The 19866-nt window shown below is 44.6% G+C and overlaps 1 protein-coding gene across 1 annotated transcript; it reads right to left on the reverse strand.

The window, feature by feature from the left end:
* Positions 1-1381: 1381 nt before the first annotated feature.
* Positions 1382-17639, reverse strand: LOC146172447 (uncharacterized). Its single transcript, XM_084585947.1, has 4 exons — positions 17543-17639; positions 14419-14753; positions 8038-8220; positions 1382-1521 (listed from the first exon to the last, which is right to left on the reverse strand). The coding sequence occupies exons 1-3, from the start codon at positions 17599-17601 to the stop codon at positions 8048-8050; spliced, it is 567 nt and encodes a 188-aa protein (XP_084442073.1). The 5' UTR covers positions 17602-17639; the 3' UTR covers positions 1382-1521; positions 8038-8047.
* Between the last annotated feature and the right edge of the window lie 2227 nt (positions 17640-19866).

Raw genomic sequence — 19866 nt, forward strand, 5'->3', positions numbered from 1 at the left:
TTACATATTTGCTTTCTACAAGGTATTGTTTGGTTTAGTGGGGTTTAACATGCCAATACGACTCAGGCTATCAGAGACGCCGTAGTGGAGGACTTCGGAAATTTCGACCCCCTCGGGTTCTTTAACGTGTACTGACATCGCACAGCACACGGGCCCCTTGCTTTTCGCCTCCATCAAAAAACGGCCGCCGAGGCCGGGATACGATCCCGCGTCCTTGGGAGCAGTAGTCGAGCGCCGTAACCACTGCGCCACCCCGGTGGGATTTCTACAAGGTATTCCTGCCGAATATGCTCTGATAGACTTTTTATATGGGATGTCTTTTTCTATTCAGGCGGAGGCACTGAGACATCGCACTAACCGCTGAGAGCGCCTGATAATGCTAGCGCATTGGAATGTTGGCTGCCGAAAGGTGCAATGTACTATGCTTCGTTAATATGCGATAAAACAACTGTCGTCTCACTCTGTACAGATTTTAGAAATGAATTTCTCTGAACTTCGTCGGACCAAGGCGAATTTTGGCGGTGTCCGAAAGCGCTTGTCTGTGGCAGTCGATGCCGTGGTCTGAGTCCAAAGCAAACACGCTGAGAAAGGTGGGCTTGCAATGTCTTCAATCTGGACTGTGGGAATTAGACGTAGTGGAAAGGTGATGCGATACCAAATTTGGAGCAGATGCCTCTAGAGTTTAATGACTTCGCTAGGAAACCTCGTAGCTGGTAGTTAATCGCTCCATGACGGCATCTTCGAGAATCACTTAGTTTACGTGGGCGGTGTCATCGAGAAAACTGGCGGCTTTGTACCCATGTGACAGTAATAAAATCAAGTATTTTTACACTGCGCCTAAAGGTTTATGCTCAGGAATAAAGGCACAGCTCTGGTCCTTGCGTCGAAGCGAGCCTTGCGGAGAAAAGCATCTACCCAAAATTAGTGCCAGCACCAACCTAAATCTGTCGTTTCTACAAGGCATGTTGAAATCATAGATGTTACACAAAAGCGGCCCACATTGCACAGCAGTTCTCTACAGAATATTATTCACGGAATCATTCCGACAACTCTCAGTTTCCTCCTTCCTCTGTTCTAAAGCTAACAAATACAAGTCCATTTATAGAGCTATAAGTGTAGAAAAGTAGCAATTTCACATGAAATGTGCACCTTTTGTGCTACTACAAATGCTTGCTAACATACACTCGCTGCAACAGCCTTTCAGATGTTTGCCACTGGGCTGTAGTCGAAACCATTTTCATTTGATTTCGCACTAACATTTGCTGTGGAGAATAAAATCAGCCATATTTATACGCTCTTAAAACATGGAACGTGTTCCCTACTTGCTCAACGAGCGCAGGTGTTTTACCACTTCGATGTCAGAAGACACTTGATAGCATCATACGTTGTTTTTATTCTGAGAGGAAAACATTTCATATACAATATTTTGTACGCATAATAAAATGTCCGAGCAGGACCTCCTCCCATGTGTCGCATTCACAAATAAAGCCGGTACATGGTGGGCTCAGAACTGTGCAGTACCTGCATAGAAAAAAGAAAAAAGAGAACTACTTTCGATAAAATACACGGACCAGAATAAAAAGTTAAAATTAGAATTGCTTGTCTACCTAGGATGAAGTCTTTTCTTTGCTACGTGTTACAGTCGTAGTTTCTTTGACAATATTATTGCACATTGCTTTTGTAGTGTGCCATGTACAGCTATATTAATACATGTCTTTAATTAGAAAGGCAGCTCTCACCGATCACCCGGCCTTTAAAGGACACCCTTGAAACTATACGGCACACATAGGTTAGTCGATAAGCGCTTCGGCAGAACGCGCGTTAGCGCGTAACACTCGCTGCCGCTTCCTTCTGTAAGCATCTGTAATCAATAGAGCGATCCCACCGTCTGTAATTTGATGATACAATTACGAAAATGTAAGGCAGCACTAAACAATTCAAAGCTATGCCAACAGTCCAGAAAAACCGTTGAGTCTTTCGGATTGGCTTTGGACATTTGCTGGGAAAAAACATCGCTTCGATTTGGCATTTATCCTTAAGGACAAGTGGCGATTAGAACCTGTAGAAAGGAGCATACCTAAACAACAAAGGTATCTATTTATTTATTTATTTATTTAAGAAATACTGCAGGCATATTAAACGCCCAAGCAGGAGAGGTGGTTTGCATCAGATGTCATGCAGTTTGAAAACAATAAAACAAAGAATTTTACACAGCGATGAACTGATAACACAAAGAATACAATGCATAGTAGAACATATGACACTTCAATTGGGAGTCGATAAAAACGGCGAGTCAATCGGTAGGGCGTTCCAGTCTGCGATTGTTCGTGGAAAAAACGAGAATTTGTACATATTAGTTCGGGCAAATATAGGTGACAAGGCAAGACAGTGCTTATGGCGAGAGGGTCTGGAGGAATCTTTTTTCTGGTAGATGTCAGGTTTAATGCCACGTGTGGAAAAATATAACGATTGAAAGAAGGCTAGACGGGCTTTCTTTCTCCTTTCATTAAGTGGATCAAGGCTGGCAAGATGAATCATAGATGAAGGTGAGTCACGGCGTCTGTATCGATTAAAAATAAAACGGGCTGCTGAGCTTTAAATATTCTCAAGTTTTTGGGTGTCAGGGCTCCATGCCACACAGGCATATTCAAGTGTGGGTCTGATATATGCTTTGTATGCCTAAATTTTAATGGGCTTGGACACTCACCCATGCGATGTTTTAAAAAACCGAGCTTTTTACGTGCTGTAAAGCATATACTGTCAATGTGCCTTGTCCATTTTAGACTGGAAGTTATCGTTACGCCTACGTATTTATATTAATTTACCTGCCTGACCAGGTTTCTCTTTATGTTATACTGAAATTTAAGTTTATTAATTTTATTTGTGATGTAAAGTACAACAGTTTTCTCAAGGTAATGGCCATCGCCCATTCATTGCACCATCGTTCCAAAAATTGCAAATGTTTGTTTAGAGTTATTTGATCATCAACGAATTTAATATATTTTGAAATTAAACAGTCATCGGCAAATAATCTAATCGAAACTGTTGGTTCCAGTGCTTCGACCAGATCATTAATATAGAGATTAAACAGTGTAGGCCCTAAAACCGAACCCTCGGGAACGCCAGAAAGGAAATCTAGTAAACAGGAGTTGACACCATCAACAGTAACAAACTGTTTGCACTTTGTGAGATAAGAGTGTATCGATAGTACAATTTCACTAGGCCCACCAATCATTTGCATTTTAGTGATCAGCTTATTATGAGGCACTTTCTCGCAGGCTTTTGAGTGATCTAGGAAAACAATGTCAACTTGTCCTCCAATATCTATGATTTTAGAAATTTCATCAACTGTTGTAACTAACTGTGTAGCTGTAGAAAAGCCTCGTCGGAAGCCGTGTTGTGCATTGGTTAATATTTCATTCCATTCCAGAAATGTATTTAGTTCAATAACCAGTATGTGTTCTAAGAGTTTGAAAACAGTAGATGTTAATGAGATAGGACGGTAATTATTGACGTCTAATCTACAACCCTTCTTAAATACAGGAACGACTCTTGAAATTTTCCAGTCATCGGGTACGGTGGCAGTCTGTATGGATTGTTCATATAGTATTACTAAATATGATGCTAAAAATTCAGCGTACGTCTTGAGAAATGAATTTGAAATGTCATCCGGTACTGATGCTTTCTTAGGATCAAAACGCATAAGTAAGTTTAAAACACCTTCTCTGGTTACATTGAAGTTAGCTTCACTTGGACTGTCTTGAGTGGCACTGATTATCTCATCGTTTTTGGAAAACAAACTTTGAAAATTGCGATTGAAAGCATTTGCTATCTCATTTTAATCTGTGACAGTGCGGTTATCCAGAACTATTTTGTCGAGCTTTGAATTATCTTTACGCGAAAGAAACTGCCAGAACTTCGCTGGATTTTCTATTACGAAACGTCCAAGTGTTTCCGTAAAGTAACGGTTCCTACTTTTGCGCAATTTAGTGGCTAGGGTTGATTTAAGGTGCACAATAAATGTGGAGCTGGGATATTTATTTCTACGACACCGTCTAAGTTTACGTTTTAAATGGATAATTTCTCTGGAAATCCAAGGATTAGTGCTGGCAACCCTCTTTCTCTTGTTGGGGATAAAGTTTCGCATACAGTAATGGCAAATGGACCAGAAATTTCTCGAGAATGTGTTAATGTCAGTGGAGTGAAATCTGTACAAGGAATCTTCTAAGTACTGGACAATGCTAACATGGTCAGCCAAAGCGTAGTTTTTTACAGCGACGTATTTTTCTGTGGTGGGTTTTGAAAATCTTGGAAGAAGGCAACTGAAAAATACCAACTTATGGTCCGATATTCCCTCATGTATATCTGTAGTATAGTTGTGTATGCTATTGGACGAAAAACTAAATCCAGAATAGACTCCCCAGTTGGAGTTACACGCGTAGGTGAATGGACTGTCTGGGTTAGATGAAACGCAAAGAGCATGTCAAACAGAGCCTCGGTCCTTTGAACATCACTGGTTCTTGTAGCCATTGTATCCCAGTTAACGTGCGGAAGATTGAAATCTCTGGCGATTACAAAACTACTCTTTTTGAAAGTACTGAGGTGATCATGCATAAAGTGCACAAAATCAGGGTGTGCGCCAGGTTTTCTATATACAGCAATAACAATGACAGGATTTACAAAGAAATCGACCTCACAAATGACACTTTCGTGATCATCACCAATATCAGTCATCACGCGTGAAGAAATGCTACTCTTAACCAAAATAGCAACGCCACCACCCCTTGACCCTCGATCCCTACGGTAGCAAGTGTATGATGGTGGAAAAATTGCTCTATTAGGAATGTCAGAGTGCAGCCATGTCTCGCTTATGATAACAATATGAGGATCGTAAGATAATAGGATGTGCTCGATTGGTTCTTGCTTATTGCACACGCTTTGTGCATTGAAGCTGATTATACGAAGGAGCTTTTTTTCATAACTGACGTCATCTGGATGTCAATTTTGTTGGCCATCATCTTCGTCTCGCAGCCGTTTTCGACAGCTTTTTTCTTCGTCCCAAATGTATACTTCGTCCTTTATCACAAGTTTAACGTGAACTAACTTCGGTTTCATTCCAGGCTGTTCATCTGCTTTTGTGGACTGCCATAACTTTTTCCTTCTTTGCTGCGTGGCATATGAATAATCGTGTGAAACCGATATGCCGGTATCTTTCAGCTTATGGCAGTTCTTAAAGATGGCCAGTTTTTCGTTGTAATTGTACACACGGAAAATTATTGGCCGATGTCTGTTATTATGTGCCCTGTCAATCCCATAAATGCGTTCGACTGTAGTAACCGTTACCCATAGTTTCTCATAACATATTTCTTTAATTACTTTTTCTTCTAAGTCTGACCGAGTTTCATTAGGCAACTCTCGGATCCCAAACACCACAATGTTGATCCTTCGAGCACGGTCCTCGTAATTTATCTTTTTTTTTTTCCTGTTCCGCTAGTTTTTCCAGGCGCAGCACCGTACCTTCAAGCTTTCTAATATTTTCCTCGTTCGCTTTTGATAGGTAGAGAACTTCATCTGGTTTAGACAGTTTTTGGTTTATCTGACTAAGAGACTCATCTCGAGCACTTTCCGTTCATTACTCGTTAAATGCGACTACGGCGAGCTCTGTCATCATTCTGAAATACTGATTAATCGATTGCACGTTTCGATTTTCCGTCTAGCCCCCTGCTAAATTTTACTTATTCGTCCATCTTTCAGTGGTCTTTCCAAGACATATCTTTATTTGAAACTTCGACACAGTCCTACCAGAAGCATAACAGCAGCCGAAAAAAACCACAGTTTTGATAGCAGCATTGCATCTTCTGTATAGGTGAATTGATGCATAATCATCTTGCAAAGCGTTATAGCGCATACGCGTTATATCGCGAGAAACGGCACAAGCACTAACAAGCGCTATCTGCGAAATTTTTTCATTCGATTAAGCTCATGCATAACGCATGCCGAAAATAATTGAAACAGACCAACGTCCTGCGGAAAGCCGTTCTTTTTCTTTCCTGGGTGCGCTTAGTTTGTTTATAGGCCGTCCTGAATGGGTCACAATGAGGAAGCTTGCTTAACTGTTCAGACTTGCCGCGAGACTTATGCAGCGGATATGAGGGTGTATTGGAAATAGATACTCCAGTGGCAACACTCGCAAAGAGAATTATTCTTCTTGGGAGTTGTTGCTTTGCCTGAGACAATATCGCGTCCCTTGCGGAAAGTGTGTAACCTTCCGTACGCATGTGTAACCAATAGTCCGATCACACCGCCCAGCTGTGCATGCGACGGTTTTCCACAATTTGTTCGATGAGATCCAATCTGTGCTCATTACAGCCTCGGAAGACCACACACTCAAACTGTGGAACCTGGAGGAGACAGTGCCTGCCAAGAATGCGGCAGCCCTCCATGCGGAACCAGTACACGTATTGCGGGTGAATTCGGGCCCCGTGCTGCGCTTGGCATTGGGTGTGACTGAGAGCAGTGCTTCAGCGGCGACCTTGACATCATCCTATGCTCAAACGTGCTAGCTGAGACATCAACCCTTATGGCTCCTTTGAGCCGGGTATCCTGTTAAGCGCCCCATGGGGCCACACATATGCTGTTTGGGCCTCTCGATGCATGCCACCAAGCTGCAGCTGCTGTCCTGCTCGGGCGTTATATGGCACAGCCCGACTCTAGACTCCCACAGCAAGTTGCCCTGCCCCGCACCCACACAGCCCCGCACCCTGCTAACGTCATCTCGACGTCAGTGGATGCCAACCAGATGGCAGTGGCCTACACGGCGTCACGTTCGCTCATCAGCCACATAGAAACGGAAAAGCAGTGGTGCTGCTCCACAGTGACCAGAATCCAGAGGCAAGTGCTCTGAGGAAGCAGGTCAACTGTGTGGTGACCCATTCTTTGCCCATGATGGTGAGGGCTCATGAGGATCGACACATTCGCTTCGACAACAACACTATCAAAAATATTCAGCGGCAATTTGGCTCACTAAAGTTCTTCAAGGCGGAAGCCTGCCCCGCCGCGCTGCTTAGACCTGCTTAGACCGCTGCTTTGATTGACTGCGAGACCGTTTGTGATTGATTACAATAGTGACCAATACCGCGCTTTTTTTTTTGCTGTCAATCAATTTTTACGCCTCCGATGTCTGCTGTACTGTGTATATTTCTATATATGCTCTGTGGTGCGGCTTTCGAGGAAGGGCCAACTGGAAGGCGGCGCACTGGCGCCGGGATTGAATGCCCGGCAGGGTCTGCTTCGTATATGCGTGAATCTCCTGGTGACGTCATCACGAGCCATTACGTCAGGACCAAATTTGACGTCAAATTCAATTGTGGGCATTATACATGACCGAATGTGCCGTCATGCTAACGCCACATGCGGTCATGACGTCACCATGTGACGACTATGGACTTCCCGAAACGTCTAACCTTTACTATTGGTTAGTGATAGTTGACTATGACTTGCACTTTGTGAGTACTAGTTAATGTCTGGTTAATGTTAGTTAAACACCCCTTAACTACAAGGTGATGGTAAGTGATAGTTATGATGACCTCCAAATGCATGGGTTCCTAAGAGCATTTGCTCAAATATTTTATTATTAGTCGTAAATTATCATGACATTGTCTTGAAAATACCTAAAATATTGTTCCGATATGATCCCATTGCTAATGGTTAGGTATCGCTTCAATGGTGATTGCCGTATGCCCATATAAGGCATGCACCCGAAACGCGTACAAATTTGCCGACGACAGTATAAAGCGTTAAAGGATTCCGCCCTAATTGTGCATTAAATGATGGCCCAAAGCAAAAGCAGCAATGGGGGCTAAGTTTACCATTTCAAGGATTTTCTAGCTACGATATACACAGATACACAAGAAAGCGCGCTTGTCCTGTGTACGTGGTTCCTGCTTTCTTGTGTATCTGTGTATATCGTAGCACAAAAATTCTTTCTTGTGTATCTGTGTATATCATAGCGCGAAAATTATTGAAATGGTGGCCCACCTGGTCGCTGTCAAAAGTCTGGCCATAGACCCCAATGGCCTCTACCTCCTCTCAGGAAACCATGACCGCTCTCTCCGGTTGTGGAACCTGGACAACAAGACGTGAACCACGGGGGTGGAATCCCGAGAAGCGCAAGACACTTGCCGGTCCCCGTAATCCGGTGAGCCGAGCCTGGGCCGTCCTCTGCACACAAGAAGACAATGAACACTGGGGGACATGCGAAGTTTTGCTATACCTAGCACTTTCATTTGAAGAACAGCACATTACATGTGCAGCGGTATACAAAGGGGTACAGCAGTAATTTTGTTTAAACTTCTTACGTATGCAGTTGCGAAAAAAAAGATGAAAAATTTAGGAGTAATCAATACAGATGAAAAAAACTTCAGACATTGATACATTCATCTTAATGATCATCATCCTCTCGAACAAACTAGTTCACCCGATCTGACGCTCTTCTGTGCACTAAATCTTTGGGGTAGATCTCAAAAAAGGTACAGTGCCAATTGGTCGCTACGACCCCACCGGCTACCCTGCGGCGCTGTTGTAAACTATCATAGGAAGAACCAGGGCAGTTGTTGCTTGTACAAATCTGTGTTTTCTTTCAAACTAGGGGATACAAAGTAAAAAGGAATACGGGCCGTCATAAAAATGTGCAGCATAGAAACCAATGCTTCACGCCACGATTGCATGAGGAGTAATCAATGTTGATTTTCAGAATCATTATCAAAAATATGCAGCCCTCGCTTCGCATACTCATTTCGGTTGGTAACGGATCGGCTGTTGCTTATAATTTGCTGATTCTCAGTTTGTCCCTAATTGGCCTTTGATATTGTTGGCTATTCATTCGCAACATAAACTTATAACTTATGTTCCTTAATGCTACCCACTGTATTTAGGATCGAGTTAGAACGAGAGGAAAAAGATACTGCACGGTATGAAAGAGCACTGAAAAAGGATAGAGGGGGAAGAGGGGGGGGGGGTTAGACTTAGTTCGCAGGTCGAGCCAACGTTTTCAGAAATGAACTTGTCTTGGTCTGCCAGACGAAGACAAGTCCAATTGTCGAAACGTTGGCTCGACCTGCGAGTTAAGGCTTCTCCCCATCTACCCTTTTTCAGTGCCCTTTCATATCGCTGTATTTAGGCGATATATTGGGCTTTGTCAAGATTTTTTATCCCTAATTTAACAACGTGACTCTGGTCGACATCGGAGGAATATTATTTTGGACGTCGACGTGAATTTCATTCAGGTCCACATAATTCAAGATCAGCTGAAGCGCAAGCTATGATCCCCAACTTTTCAAACTTTTACGACACCTCCCGAAATCATTCAGGGCTATTGTAATAGACGCTGCATCCAGATACTAGAGCCCTAAAAGCATATTAGGTGGCCCAATTGATCAGCGTATAATTATAAAGAAATAAAGCGTTTGAAATCAGAAACATACGAACGGAGGAAACTGCCACTCAAAGCAAGGAAAGCATGGAGACTTTTAGTGAGTCAACAAATATTAATGAATGGTAAAATCATATGATGCATTAAAAGCAATTGACGAAATAATAATAGGAAACACGTTCCACAGAAACCATGTAGCTTTCGAACCTTCTCCACAACATTTCGCGGCCGGTACTATAGGGACCGGGCAGCAGAACGGGTGGCGCCGCCTCTCGGCGCATCGCTCAAACGCCGGAATGCGCCGGCCCCGGCCTGCGCATTGCCAGCGCATTGGAGCGTACTGTTTGTCGTTGGTTTTTGTGGAAATTGGAAATCCTAAGGTTTAGATGACGTTGTGCGTGAATATATCCTCAAGAGAACAGAAAGTTGGGCTAGTTGTGTGAATATGTCCAGTGAAATGAAGTCTGGCCGAACAATGCTGGCGAAACGTGCTGCGTTGTTGGCTCCACTGGCAGCTACGCAAACTCGTCGGACGTTTTTAAGTCGATTTATTTCCACGGGTTTCCAAAGAAGCATGAGTAGCGGGTGACCTAAGCATGGTTCTTTGAAAGGCAAAGGCACGAATCTACGTTTTTGGTTACTGTGTGGTCATGGAAAGTGCCGAATATTTAAAATCCCGCTTGCTACCGGATGCTCTGTGCCTTCTGTTTCCCAGGAGTGACGGCACGAGAGTCTCAGAGCCGAAGCTGCACTCCATCACCTGTAGTCACTTTATTGATAATTGGAAATCGAAGTAACCCAACAGCGTAAGTTACAACGCTAGCATTTCCCCGCCTGTGTACAAGAAAACCCCAGCACGGAAAAAAAAAGGCAGCTCCACCATCGTCGTTCGGGCTGCGTTACGATCTTCAGTGATGGCCAGAGACAATGTTTGTGCGGATACTTTCGCTGACATAGTCAAAGATAACTTACTTTTTCTGTCAACAGAAAGAGCAGACAGGAGACACGACCAATTCCTATTACCATGATCTTGTCATTTTTACTCTTTTCGTTTGTCAACCAATGAAAATGCGCTGAGAGCTATTCGTTGATACACTTAGAATTTGTTAACATTTGTTTGTGGCATGTCCATTTCGCCTAATAAAACCACTCATTTCACAGCTCAGTCAATACCGCATGGTCACAAAATCTGCTATCGGCTTGATATGAAAGTCGAACAACAAAAAAAAAATACAATTGAATTGGTGGAAACGAGCATAAACGTAGCATTTTTTTTTTATCTCGAAGGCCGTGTAGCAGTTTTTTTTTTTTCGCATTCACGTTGCACCTGACACGGCTTTACGTATTTTCTCAGCAGTGTCCGTTTCCTTTCCCGCCTAAATACATGTGTTTCTCATCGGCGTTTTAGTGAACGTGAGATTTCCTGATTGTGGCGTAGTATGACAAGACCGTAGTATGACAAGACAAGACCTCTCTCAGAAATTGCTTCTATGGCCAATGTAAACAGATTTAGCAGCAGTCCGCAAGCTGCAGTGACAAAGTTGCAAAAGGAATGACTTTCAGTTATCCGGATTCCTTTACGTGCAAATAGAAAACTACATACATGGTCGTGTCCCCTCACACTCATCAGGTATCGAGGTCAGGTAGGTATCGGCCCGCAAGTTCGTGGTACGCTGAGAAAGTAGACCACCTTAGCGAACGAGCCATCAGAGGGATTCATTTAACAATAGAACGCTCTCTTAGTTGTTGGTGGCTTATCTTACAACACATCACACTGTGTTTTTTTTTCGATTGTATTTAACAGTTTGACAGTATTGGACTATTGCCTTCAGATGTTCAAGGCAGGTGCGGTCAATCGCATGGAACTTCCTGTGCTGAGTGAATGCTAGCAGAAAATTTAATTTAATTTTTCTTTTCACAATCTCCGCAGCATGTCGGGAGAAAGGCATGCATAGTATAATATTTTCTAAGTAAATTATATGTAGCAGCTCCGACGTGTTCAACAAGAGCATTGCTACCGACGTGTTCAACAAGAGCATTGCCGTATAAGTAAAAATGATGCTGAGGTGGTATTACTCATTTGGCTTATATTATGATTAAGTTTGATGGTCTCAAGGCCGGGTTCAGTGAGCTATTGTAGCGTAATTGTGCAGGAAGTCCTGGAAGTATATGTGTGTTTGCTATTCTAACTATAAATAGGATCCTACTTTTATCTTGCTTGTTTATTTTTCTCATTTTACAGCTCTCGTTGCAAGGTTGAAACTGGAATGTCATTTGCTATTATTCTACTCTGAATCGTTTCAGCCTAGCTATTACCAAAAAAGACAGATGCAGCATCTTTTTTCATTTTACATGAACGCTGACCATTACAACTACCACTACTACGGCGCCACGGCTACACGGCTCGGCGGTATTTGATCTTCAGGCAGATTTCGACTAGACCTAATATATGATAGACGCGCAGTGCAGGCGCAATTCCCGTCTTCGAAGTGGCCTTAACAAGTGCCTAACGAAGGTGTTCCTAGCGCATGGTGAAATCACGCGCGCGGCATTTTCCCGTATATAACAGAAATACCATGCGCCCGGCGGTCTCAAAAAAAAAAAAAAACAAAAACAAAAAAAAAACACGCACGCCCTGCCGAGAACGGTCCTTTTCTTTTTCAAGATTTCCCCGTCAAAAAATACTCCTTGCGATTACTGAAAGCAGCTCAAAGCTCTCAAAGCCACACCGCAAAACGACGGGTAGGGACAGGCTCAAAAACGCCTCGCTGAACGGAAACGACTGCGCCGCTCAGTTGCTATATAGCTGCCTCGCCATTCCGCTTTTTCGGTAGTCCGCCGCGGGCGGCGCTGTTCCACCGAGGCGACGGTGGCGCCATACAACGGGCGCCCGGTCCCTATACCAACACTGAGGTACGGCTACAGTTATTGAATTGCCTGTTTGCTTTGTGAGGTTTAACGTCCCAGAGCGATTAACGCTATGAGAGACGCCGTAGTGGAAGACTGGGGAAATTTCGACCATCTGGGGTCCTTTAACGTGCACTGACATTGCACAGCACACAGGCGCCTAGCTTTACGTCTCAGTCGAAAGCGGCCGCCGAAGCCGGGATTCGATCCCGCGTCTTTGGGCCCAGTAGTCGAGCGAGTAACCACTGACAACCCCGGCGGGGTTTGAACGGTCTATTTTGGTAAGTAGTTACGTTGTGTGTAAACTGTCCGTTAGAATATTCATCGGCGGCCGCCTCCATCATAACTACGGAATGAGTACGAGTTGTAATTATGAATTGCTAGCTGGAGAGCCCTGCATGCGAGAGGTCCTTCATGCATTGCATTGGTTTGAGGTACAATTCTTATCCTAGTGAGTCTGAAGCAAACAATGTTAGCACTGCTAAATTTGTTGCATTTTCCCGGAAAGAGGCCGAAATGATAGATTGCGCTGCAATATACCAGAATTACGCGTGGTGTCAATAGCCTGGAAAGATCGGTAGTAAGCAGCAGTAATTACTGGTCTCCTTGTTGCTTTATCTAGTGGGACACATCACATTACAAAACGCGAGCATCAGTGTTGCATACTGGTAGCTCCCTTGAGACAACTGCGCGAACTGCAGGCACCTGAGCGAAAGGTATCTTGAAATCAAAATACAAGAGGAAGCTGAACGATGACGGCAAATGGAAAACTGAGCACGATCAAAGTGTATGTGTGGGTGGGTGTGTTTCTTTGTACCTGGGCGTGCATGCGTGCGCGTGTGTATGTGTGTGTGTGTGTGTGTGTGTCTGTGCGCGTGTGCGTGCGAGCATGCGTGCGCGTGTTTGTGTGCGTGTGCGTGTGTGTTTGTGTGCATGCGTGTGTGCGCGTGCTTGCGTGCGAGCGCGTGTGTGTGTGTTTGTGTGTGTGTGTGTGCGTGTGTGTGTGTGCGTGCGTGTGTGTGCGTGTATGTGTGTGTGAATGAGTGTGTGTGTGTGTGAGCGTACCATACGGAGAGTGAAAAAAAAACATAGCTGTCCCGTGATTGCCTTTTGCTGGGTTCTGAACGCAACTATTTGCCTTTCACAACCCAGGCTTAAATAATTAGTGAATTTTGAAGTCATTTTTGTAATTTAGCTTGAACATTTAGGGAGACGCTTAATCTCCGCGTTTAAGTATGACTCAATCGCGTTTCAAACACGTAGACGCTGTTTGTGTACTTTTATATATTTCATTTTTTGCATTTTCTCTCTTATAACCTCCTGGACGATGACGTCACCGGTTATCTCGGCCGCCACTTCTTGAAATTCGGTGCGTCTCAGTGTGGATTCTATTCTGTTCAGTGCAACGTCGGGCGACAAGTTATGACGCGGTGGCGTTTTAAAGACGCGGACGACATTTTTTCGCTTTTTTCGCTTTTTTCTTCATTATTCTTGTTTTGGTGATATATGTATTTTTTAAATATATCTTCTGCAAATACTTAGCCTCAGCAGCCATGGCCTTTTCATTCTGGCAGTTTGACAATTTAAACGCAATTATTTTTTCTTCAATTTTTTATATCGATTAGCATTGACAAAGTATACGCTAAATTTTCTTAATTAGCATCATCAAGCATTGTATTTTCCTTCGGAGCCTCTTGACATGTTCGCACCCCCTTTAACATTTTTTTTTTCATTTTTTAATTATTGCTAACTCATCAATTACGCACTCTAAATTTGCTTAAGAAGCATTTTAAGGATTCGCGTATCGTTGTGAGCATATTGACACGTTTGTGCCGCCTTTTTAATTGTTCAGTTTTTATTGGTGATTACTGTAATTTTATGACCTCGTCATCAACTATCTCACATCAATCAATCATAAATTCTTAGAAGCACAAATTTTCTTGATACGATATTTTACGCAGCAAGCGAGTATTTCTGACAAGCTGCTTCCACGAGTACACTACGGCGCGAATGAAGATAAATGTGAATAGCTAAAGTGATTATCGTGTTTATTGAAGCTAGTGTGATGCTGAAAAACTCACCAGAGAGATCATCGGTGTCAAACTCCCGCGGTGGTCGATGGACGGACAGCTGACTGCTATGCCAGGCTCGGCGATGTCCCGTACAAGCAGACTTGGTGGACACCGACGTAGCTGTCGACAGTTCCGGCCGCCTCCCCTTCCGTGTACTCCGAGCATGGAGTCGTAGAGTAGGACCGAGACGCCAGAGTCCTGGTGAATCACGGAGGTCGGTAGTCGCCGGGATGACCGCTCCGCAGAGTCCACGCTGTGATCCCTGTTCTCGAGCCAGGAGCCGATGCCACGCCAACGCGGACTCAGGAGGTGCGGTGAAGGGAACCAGGCTTCCATCAAAGTACCTGGAGGGGAACAGTTCGATGATGGCTGGTTGCTGTGAAAGAAAGCTCAGCGTAGTGCCTACGTTCGAATCACCGCATGCTGAACAAGGCACGCGGAACACGTGCCTTGGCGATCTGCGTCTTCTTCACGGCGCTCTCGCAAAGGACAATGCGAGGCAGACATTCGGCGCAAATACGAGCAACCAGTTCCGAATGATTTCTATTGAGGCAATAAACACTGCATAAATCAGGAAATGTTACTTTACAAAGATGCCAAACTACCAAAGCAACCTGTTTAACGCAGATGCCATACCACGCTTTATTTTCTTCGCGTTAGAGGCCAATAGTGCTGAGACATGCCTACAAAATCAAAGTCCTTGTTTATTTCTTCAAAATAGAGATTACTTTGTTCGCGCGCCCTCAAGAAACGGAGTATAACTTCGCGGTTGGAATATTCGTAATGCAGTAAACGCAATGCCTAGCATTTGCGAGCAGAGTATTTGAGAGCGAAAAACAGAGAAAAAAAATACTTTAGATGGGCAAAAGCTCTTTGAGAGCAGAGCATTGAGCACACACATTATTTTCCCGACTATTTAGGGGGCCGAGAAAATATTTTAAGGGATAAATTAGATATATCTAGTGAATAAATCTACCACAATGAAACAAACAGGAGTGAATATTTCAAAAGCAAAGCTCCTGGTCGTTATTTAATTTTAATCTCGATCTATTACACATTATTTATGTTTATCTTCTGACAAACGACGCGCTATCAATTTTAACGGTGTTCTTTTTATGTTGCCTATTTGTGTATGCTGCCGCAGTGATGAAAAATGCAGAAACAGCGCCAGCACGCTGCGCTGTTTTCATGCTGTAGCATGTGACACGAAACACCACATCCAAGTCTTTGCTCGCCTGAGCCACTGAGCTGCGATGCGCGGCAGCGGAGAATGCGCTGACGCTCCACGGAGCACTGCCATGTTGAGCCTTGTTCGCACATATTTCGCACGCTCCTATACCTCGTGGGGTCCGGTAGGGTGGAATGTTCGACTTTTCTTGATGGATGGTTGGCGAAATTAAACCGGTTTCGGGGGAGGGATCCTTTCGCGTTGGACAACGTCTGTTCGCCGATCGGTGACGGCGCCAACACTGCTTTGAAATGTCGCGAACACAATGCAGACCCAAAGAAGTTTGAGGCGCAGGTTCTGGCTATTTTGGTAAACCAGCAAGGAAGGCCAGGTCTCCAATTTCACATCCGTAGCTGCTAAAAATTTCTTCGATGCACCGGCGCTCTTGAGGGTGACGGTCCACACGTCATGTATTTGAACTAAAGCGGGCAGCTCGGGGGCGCATCAAGGGAAAGCAAAGCATTAGTATCCTGAAATCTTCGACGCCATATGGTCTTTCCTTCCGGTCCACTTGCATAACCACTGTGTTGTTCATCCCCACTCGTCTTTTTGGCAAACTTGGCAGTATAACATGGCAGCCTTCAATAACGGCGGAGCACTAGATATGGTCTATAGGGTAACGAAGAGTCGGACACGACTGAACACTTGACTGAACAGACTAGATAACACATCCGTACACTGCGGTGGCCGGAAGTGGAATCCTTTCCACTTGGCGTCCCTGGACTATCGTGAATTCATAAACTGTTTCTAATCTTCACGGTCTGCTTTATGCATCCGTTGATCCACAACAAAGTGTACCGGAATATACGCTTAAACATGGCACAGAAATGCCCTCTGGTGCCTCTTGCTGCAATCGAGTGTCCTTTTTTCATAAAATGGACCTTGTATGACATATTTCTTTACTTTGTGAGACTCTTTACATACTTTGCTGCGCATACTGATTCGTATACTGATTTCCTTTGTGAATTCCAGGGCGTCTATCATCCGTACGTTTTCATCGTTTTTCCATGCACTGTAGCTGCGCTGCGCTGGTCTCATTCAACAGAAAAATACGAGAGATTTGTGGATTTGCCTCTGGAGGCATTAATTCTCCTTAGCCGAGTTCTTTTCAGACATTCGAGAGCGCGATTGTCCCTGGCCGTGTCTTGCATGCGTTTACAATATCGAACGTTCTCGGAGCATGCTCTGCGAAGACCACCTCCCTGATACACGTGCTAGGCGGCCTTGGCATATCTTGCTCTCGCGAGGCTATCGATATCATTCTCCCTAGCAGCGCTGCCTGCGCTGCGGTGCAAGTCAATCTCTCCTCTAAAGCCTATACGAGACAGAACGGCACGTGACACGTAGGCTATTGAGGGCTACCAGAGCATTTCACACCAATAGCGAAACATGTTCAATGTTAGAAAGTTTACGAAATGACCAACAATCGTCTGTCCGCGCGAGAAATACTTTACACGGGCCGTACAATACAACAAAATAGTAATGTTAGCGGAGACCAACCGGCCAAACAGGTTACGTAGTAGGTTGGCTAAAAAAATGATTATTTAGATACCGAATTATTAAAGTGTAGCGCTTAATGTCAAAATAGAGATAAATAGCTGCCCTTTGTTAATCGTCTCATCACAATTGAGAATTACAAAAAATGAAGCCTTCGAAACAAGAGCAAAAAATATTGGTCATGTTGCGCATATTTCTACCATTGCATGTCGTTCGAAATTCCACTCGCTTTCTACCGCCCAAGAGAACGTGCCAGTGCGCACCTTACGTCTCTAGTGACTTTCTTTATTTTGTAGTCGTTTACATTGTATTTATTAGGTAGTCTGAAGCAGCGAGCAGTGGATTGCTCCACAGCGCGTGCAGAGCCCTGGCTAGCCTAACGCGAGCGAAACAGACAACACAACGTACCAAGCTATTGTTTGGTCCCGCGACAGCAGCACCCGCTCTTTCCATCGCGATCGTTGCATTGATATCCTTTTGGACGTAGCGGCTGTTCGCAGATGCCTGACAGTTGCACCGCAAGCCTATAAATTCCTATGTAGAAAGTCTTGCAATGTCTTAAGCGCAGTCGTGTCTGCCTAAACGCTCGTGTCTATTTAATAGCGGTAAGCTTGCCCCAGGTGACGCAGTCGCCTGCTCGCTTTTGTGTTATCAGTGGAAACTCTACGCAGGTGGCAGAAATCGTATAGTGGCATCGCATTGTGGTATAGTGATGCACCAATAAGTAAGAAATAATAAAAGTGAATCGTCACCGTCGGCCACAGGAGAAAACACACCAGCGGGCCTTCAAAGAACTACTTGCGCTTACTCGGCCTATAGAAGCCGGCTGGGCGTACAACTGGTAATGCGCCGGTGTATATGCCATCCCAAATACGAAGTAAGCTTTGGTCTTGTAGAAGTAGTAACAGTGCGGCTCAGAAGGTTGCAGCAGCCCTTGCACTTTGTGCAGTCGGGAGTGACCACATAAATAAGAAATCGCCGGTGCGGTGCTCTGTTGAAGCTCGTCGAAAGATTCTCATGGCAGCAGTTTTGGGGATCGTAATGAGGCTGATTGTAGGGTGTGTGTAAAGACTTAGGTGACAGTTGTGCATCAGAAGGCATCCTTTGGAAGTGTCTTTATATTAAATACGCGAACTACGACAGTAAGAAAGCAACAAGCTAGGTAAGGATGGGAACGAGAGGAATGGGAACCCGTTACCCTATTGCGTGGCTGTGCGCCGGTCGGTAGAATCCCCCCCCCCCCCCCCCACACACATTCCCGCATTAACACGGGCGGCGTTATACGAGAGGCATATGTCACTGTTTCCAGACGACAGCGGTTTAAGAGACTCAATGCATCCACGTCGGGCGCGTCAAGACATGTGGCAACAAGGACGACGTATAATCTACGTCACGGCTAAGCAAGCCGTGCGTTTCCTCCTTGCTGTGTCTGGGCTTCTTTTTTTGCAGATTTTGTTTCCCGTCCCTAACAGCCGGGTTCGGTGGATGAAGTCGGAGCGGCGCCCGGCGTACATGGAGGATGCGTACGCGACAGCTACCACTCGTTAACGCATATTTCTTCACTTCCTTTTTTTCTGTGATTACCGGGGTACGCTACTGGGGAAGGCAGTTTTGAGGTTCTGCGCGGGCGCAGTTCAAAAGCTGCCCTGCCATAGTAAGAGAACATGTGCAACTCTCTCCTCCGTATTTGTCCGTCTTATTTTACTTTATCGGGACCCAGGTGTAAGAGCTCTCTCAAACTGAATCTCCATTCCGCTCTTCTTCCTTCGCGCTACCATACTTCGGATATCCTAGCGCTCAGCCTCCTTTTGGGTGTTTTCTTTTTTTTTTTTCATTTCGCCACTTTTTTGTACCTACTTGTTGCTAATAAATGTAATTTTCTTTCTCATTCGCGAAATCGCCCTCTTTTACTTTGGTCAAAAGTAGGTTCAGTTCAATCGTTCAGTCGTGTCCGACTCTTCGTGACCCTATGGACCATATCACGCCACGCTTTCCGGCCTCTCACTATCTTCCTAACATCACATAACTTCATCTGCAGCGCCTTGAGGATGCCATCTAACATCGCATTCGCTGCCTACCCCTTCTCCGGTGACCCTCAACTTTTCCCAACATCAAATCTTTCTCCAGCGACTCCTCTCTTCTCATCAGATGACCAAAGTAGCTGAGCTTTAACTTTAGAATTTGACCCTCCAATGAGCAGTCAGGGTTTATGGTCGACGATATGGACTGATTTAATCTTCTGGCCGTCCAAGGAACTCTCAAGATTCTCTGCCAGCACTACAATTCAAACGCGTCAAATCTTCGGCGGTCAGCCTTCTTCACAGTCCAACTCTCGCATCCATACATCACAAATGGAACGACCAAAGCAAGAGGTAAACGGATCTTGGCTGGCAGTGTAATGTCTCTGCTCTTTACTAGGCGGTCAAGGCTAGCCATGGCTCTCTTTCCCAGAAGCAGGCGTATCCTAATTTCATGGCTGCAATCTCCATCCGGGGTAATCTTGGAGCCCAAGAAGAGAAAATCTGTCACAGCTTCCACTTTTTGTCCCTTGATGCTCCAGGACTTGATGCGGCAAGACGCCATGATCTTTGTCTTTTTAGTGTTCAGTTTAAGTCCAAACTTCTCTCTCTCCTTGTACGCGCATCAGAAGTCTCTTGAGTTCCACTTCACTATCTGCCATTGAAGTGGTATCATCCGCATATCTAAGGTTGTTGATACGTTTTCCAGCAATC

The sequence above is a fragment of the Amblyomma maculatum genome, unplaced genomic scaffold, assembly GCF_055883805.1.
Source record: "Amblyomma maculatum isolate TAMU_Amacu unplaced genomic scaffold, ASM5588380v1 scaffold_13, whole genome shotgun sequence".
Taxonomy (NCBI): Eukaryota; Metazoa; Arthropoda; class Arachnida; order Ixodida; family Ixodidae; genus Amblyomma; species Amblyomma maculatum.

What these genes read in the sequence shown, in the direction of transcription:
- LOC146172447 (XM_084585947.1), bottom strand. Translation starts at nt 17,601, where the DNA reads ATGCAACGATCGCGATGGAAAGAGCGGGTGCTGCTGTCGCGGGACCAA. An exon ending in CGGGACCAAACAATAGCTTG is followed by an intron (nt 14,754 to 17,542) that starts GTACGTTGTGTT and finishes GTTCCCCTCCAG; the next exon opens with GTACTTTGATGGAAGCCTGG. An exon ending in TGACACCGATGATCTCTCTG is followed by an intron (nt 8,221 to 14,418) that starts GTGAGTTTTTCA and finishes TCTTGTGTGCAG; the next exon opens with AGGACGGCCCAGGCTCGGCT.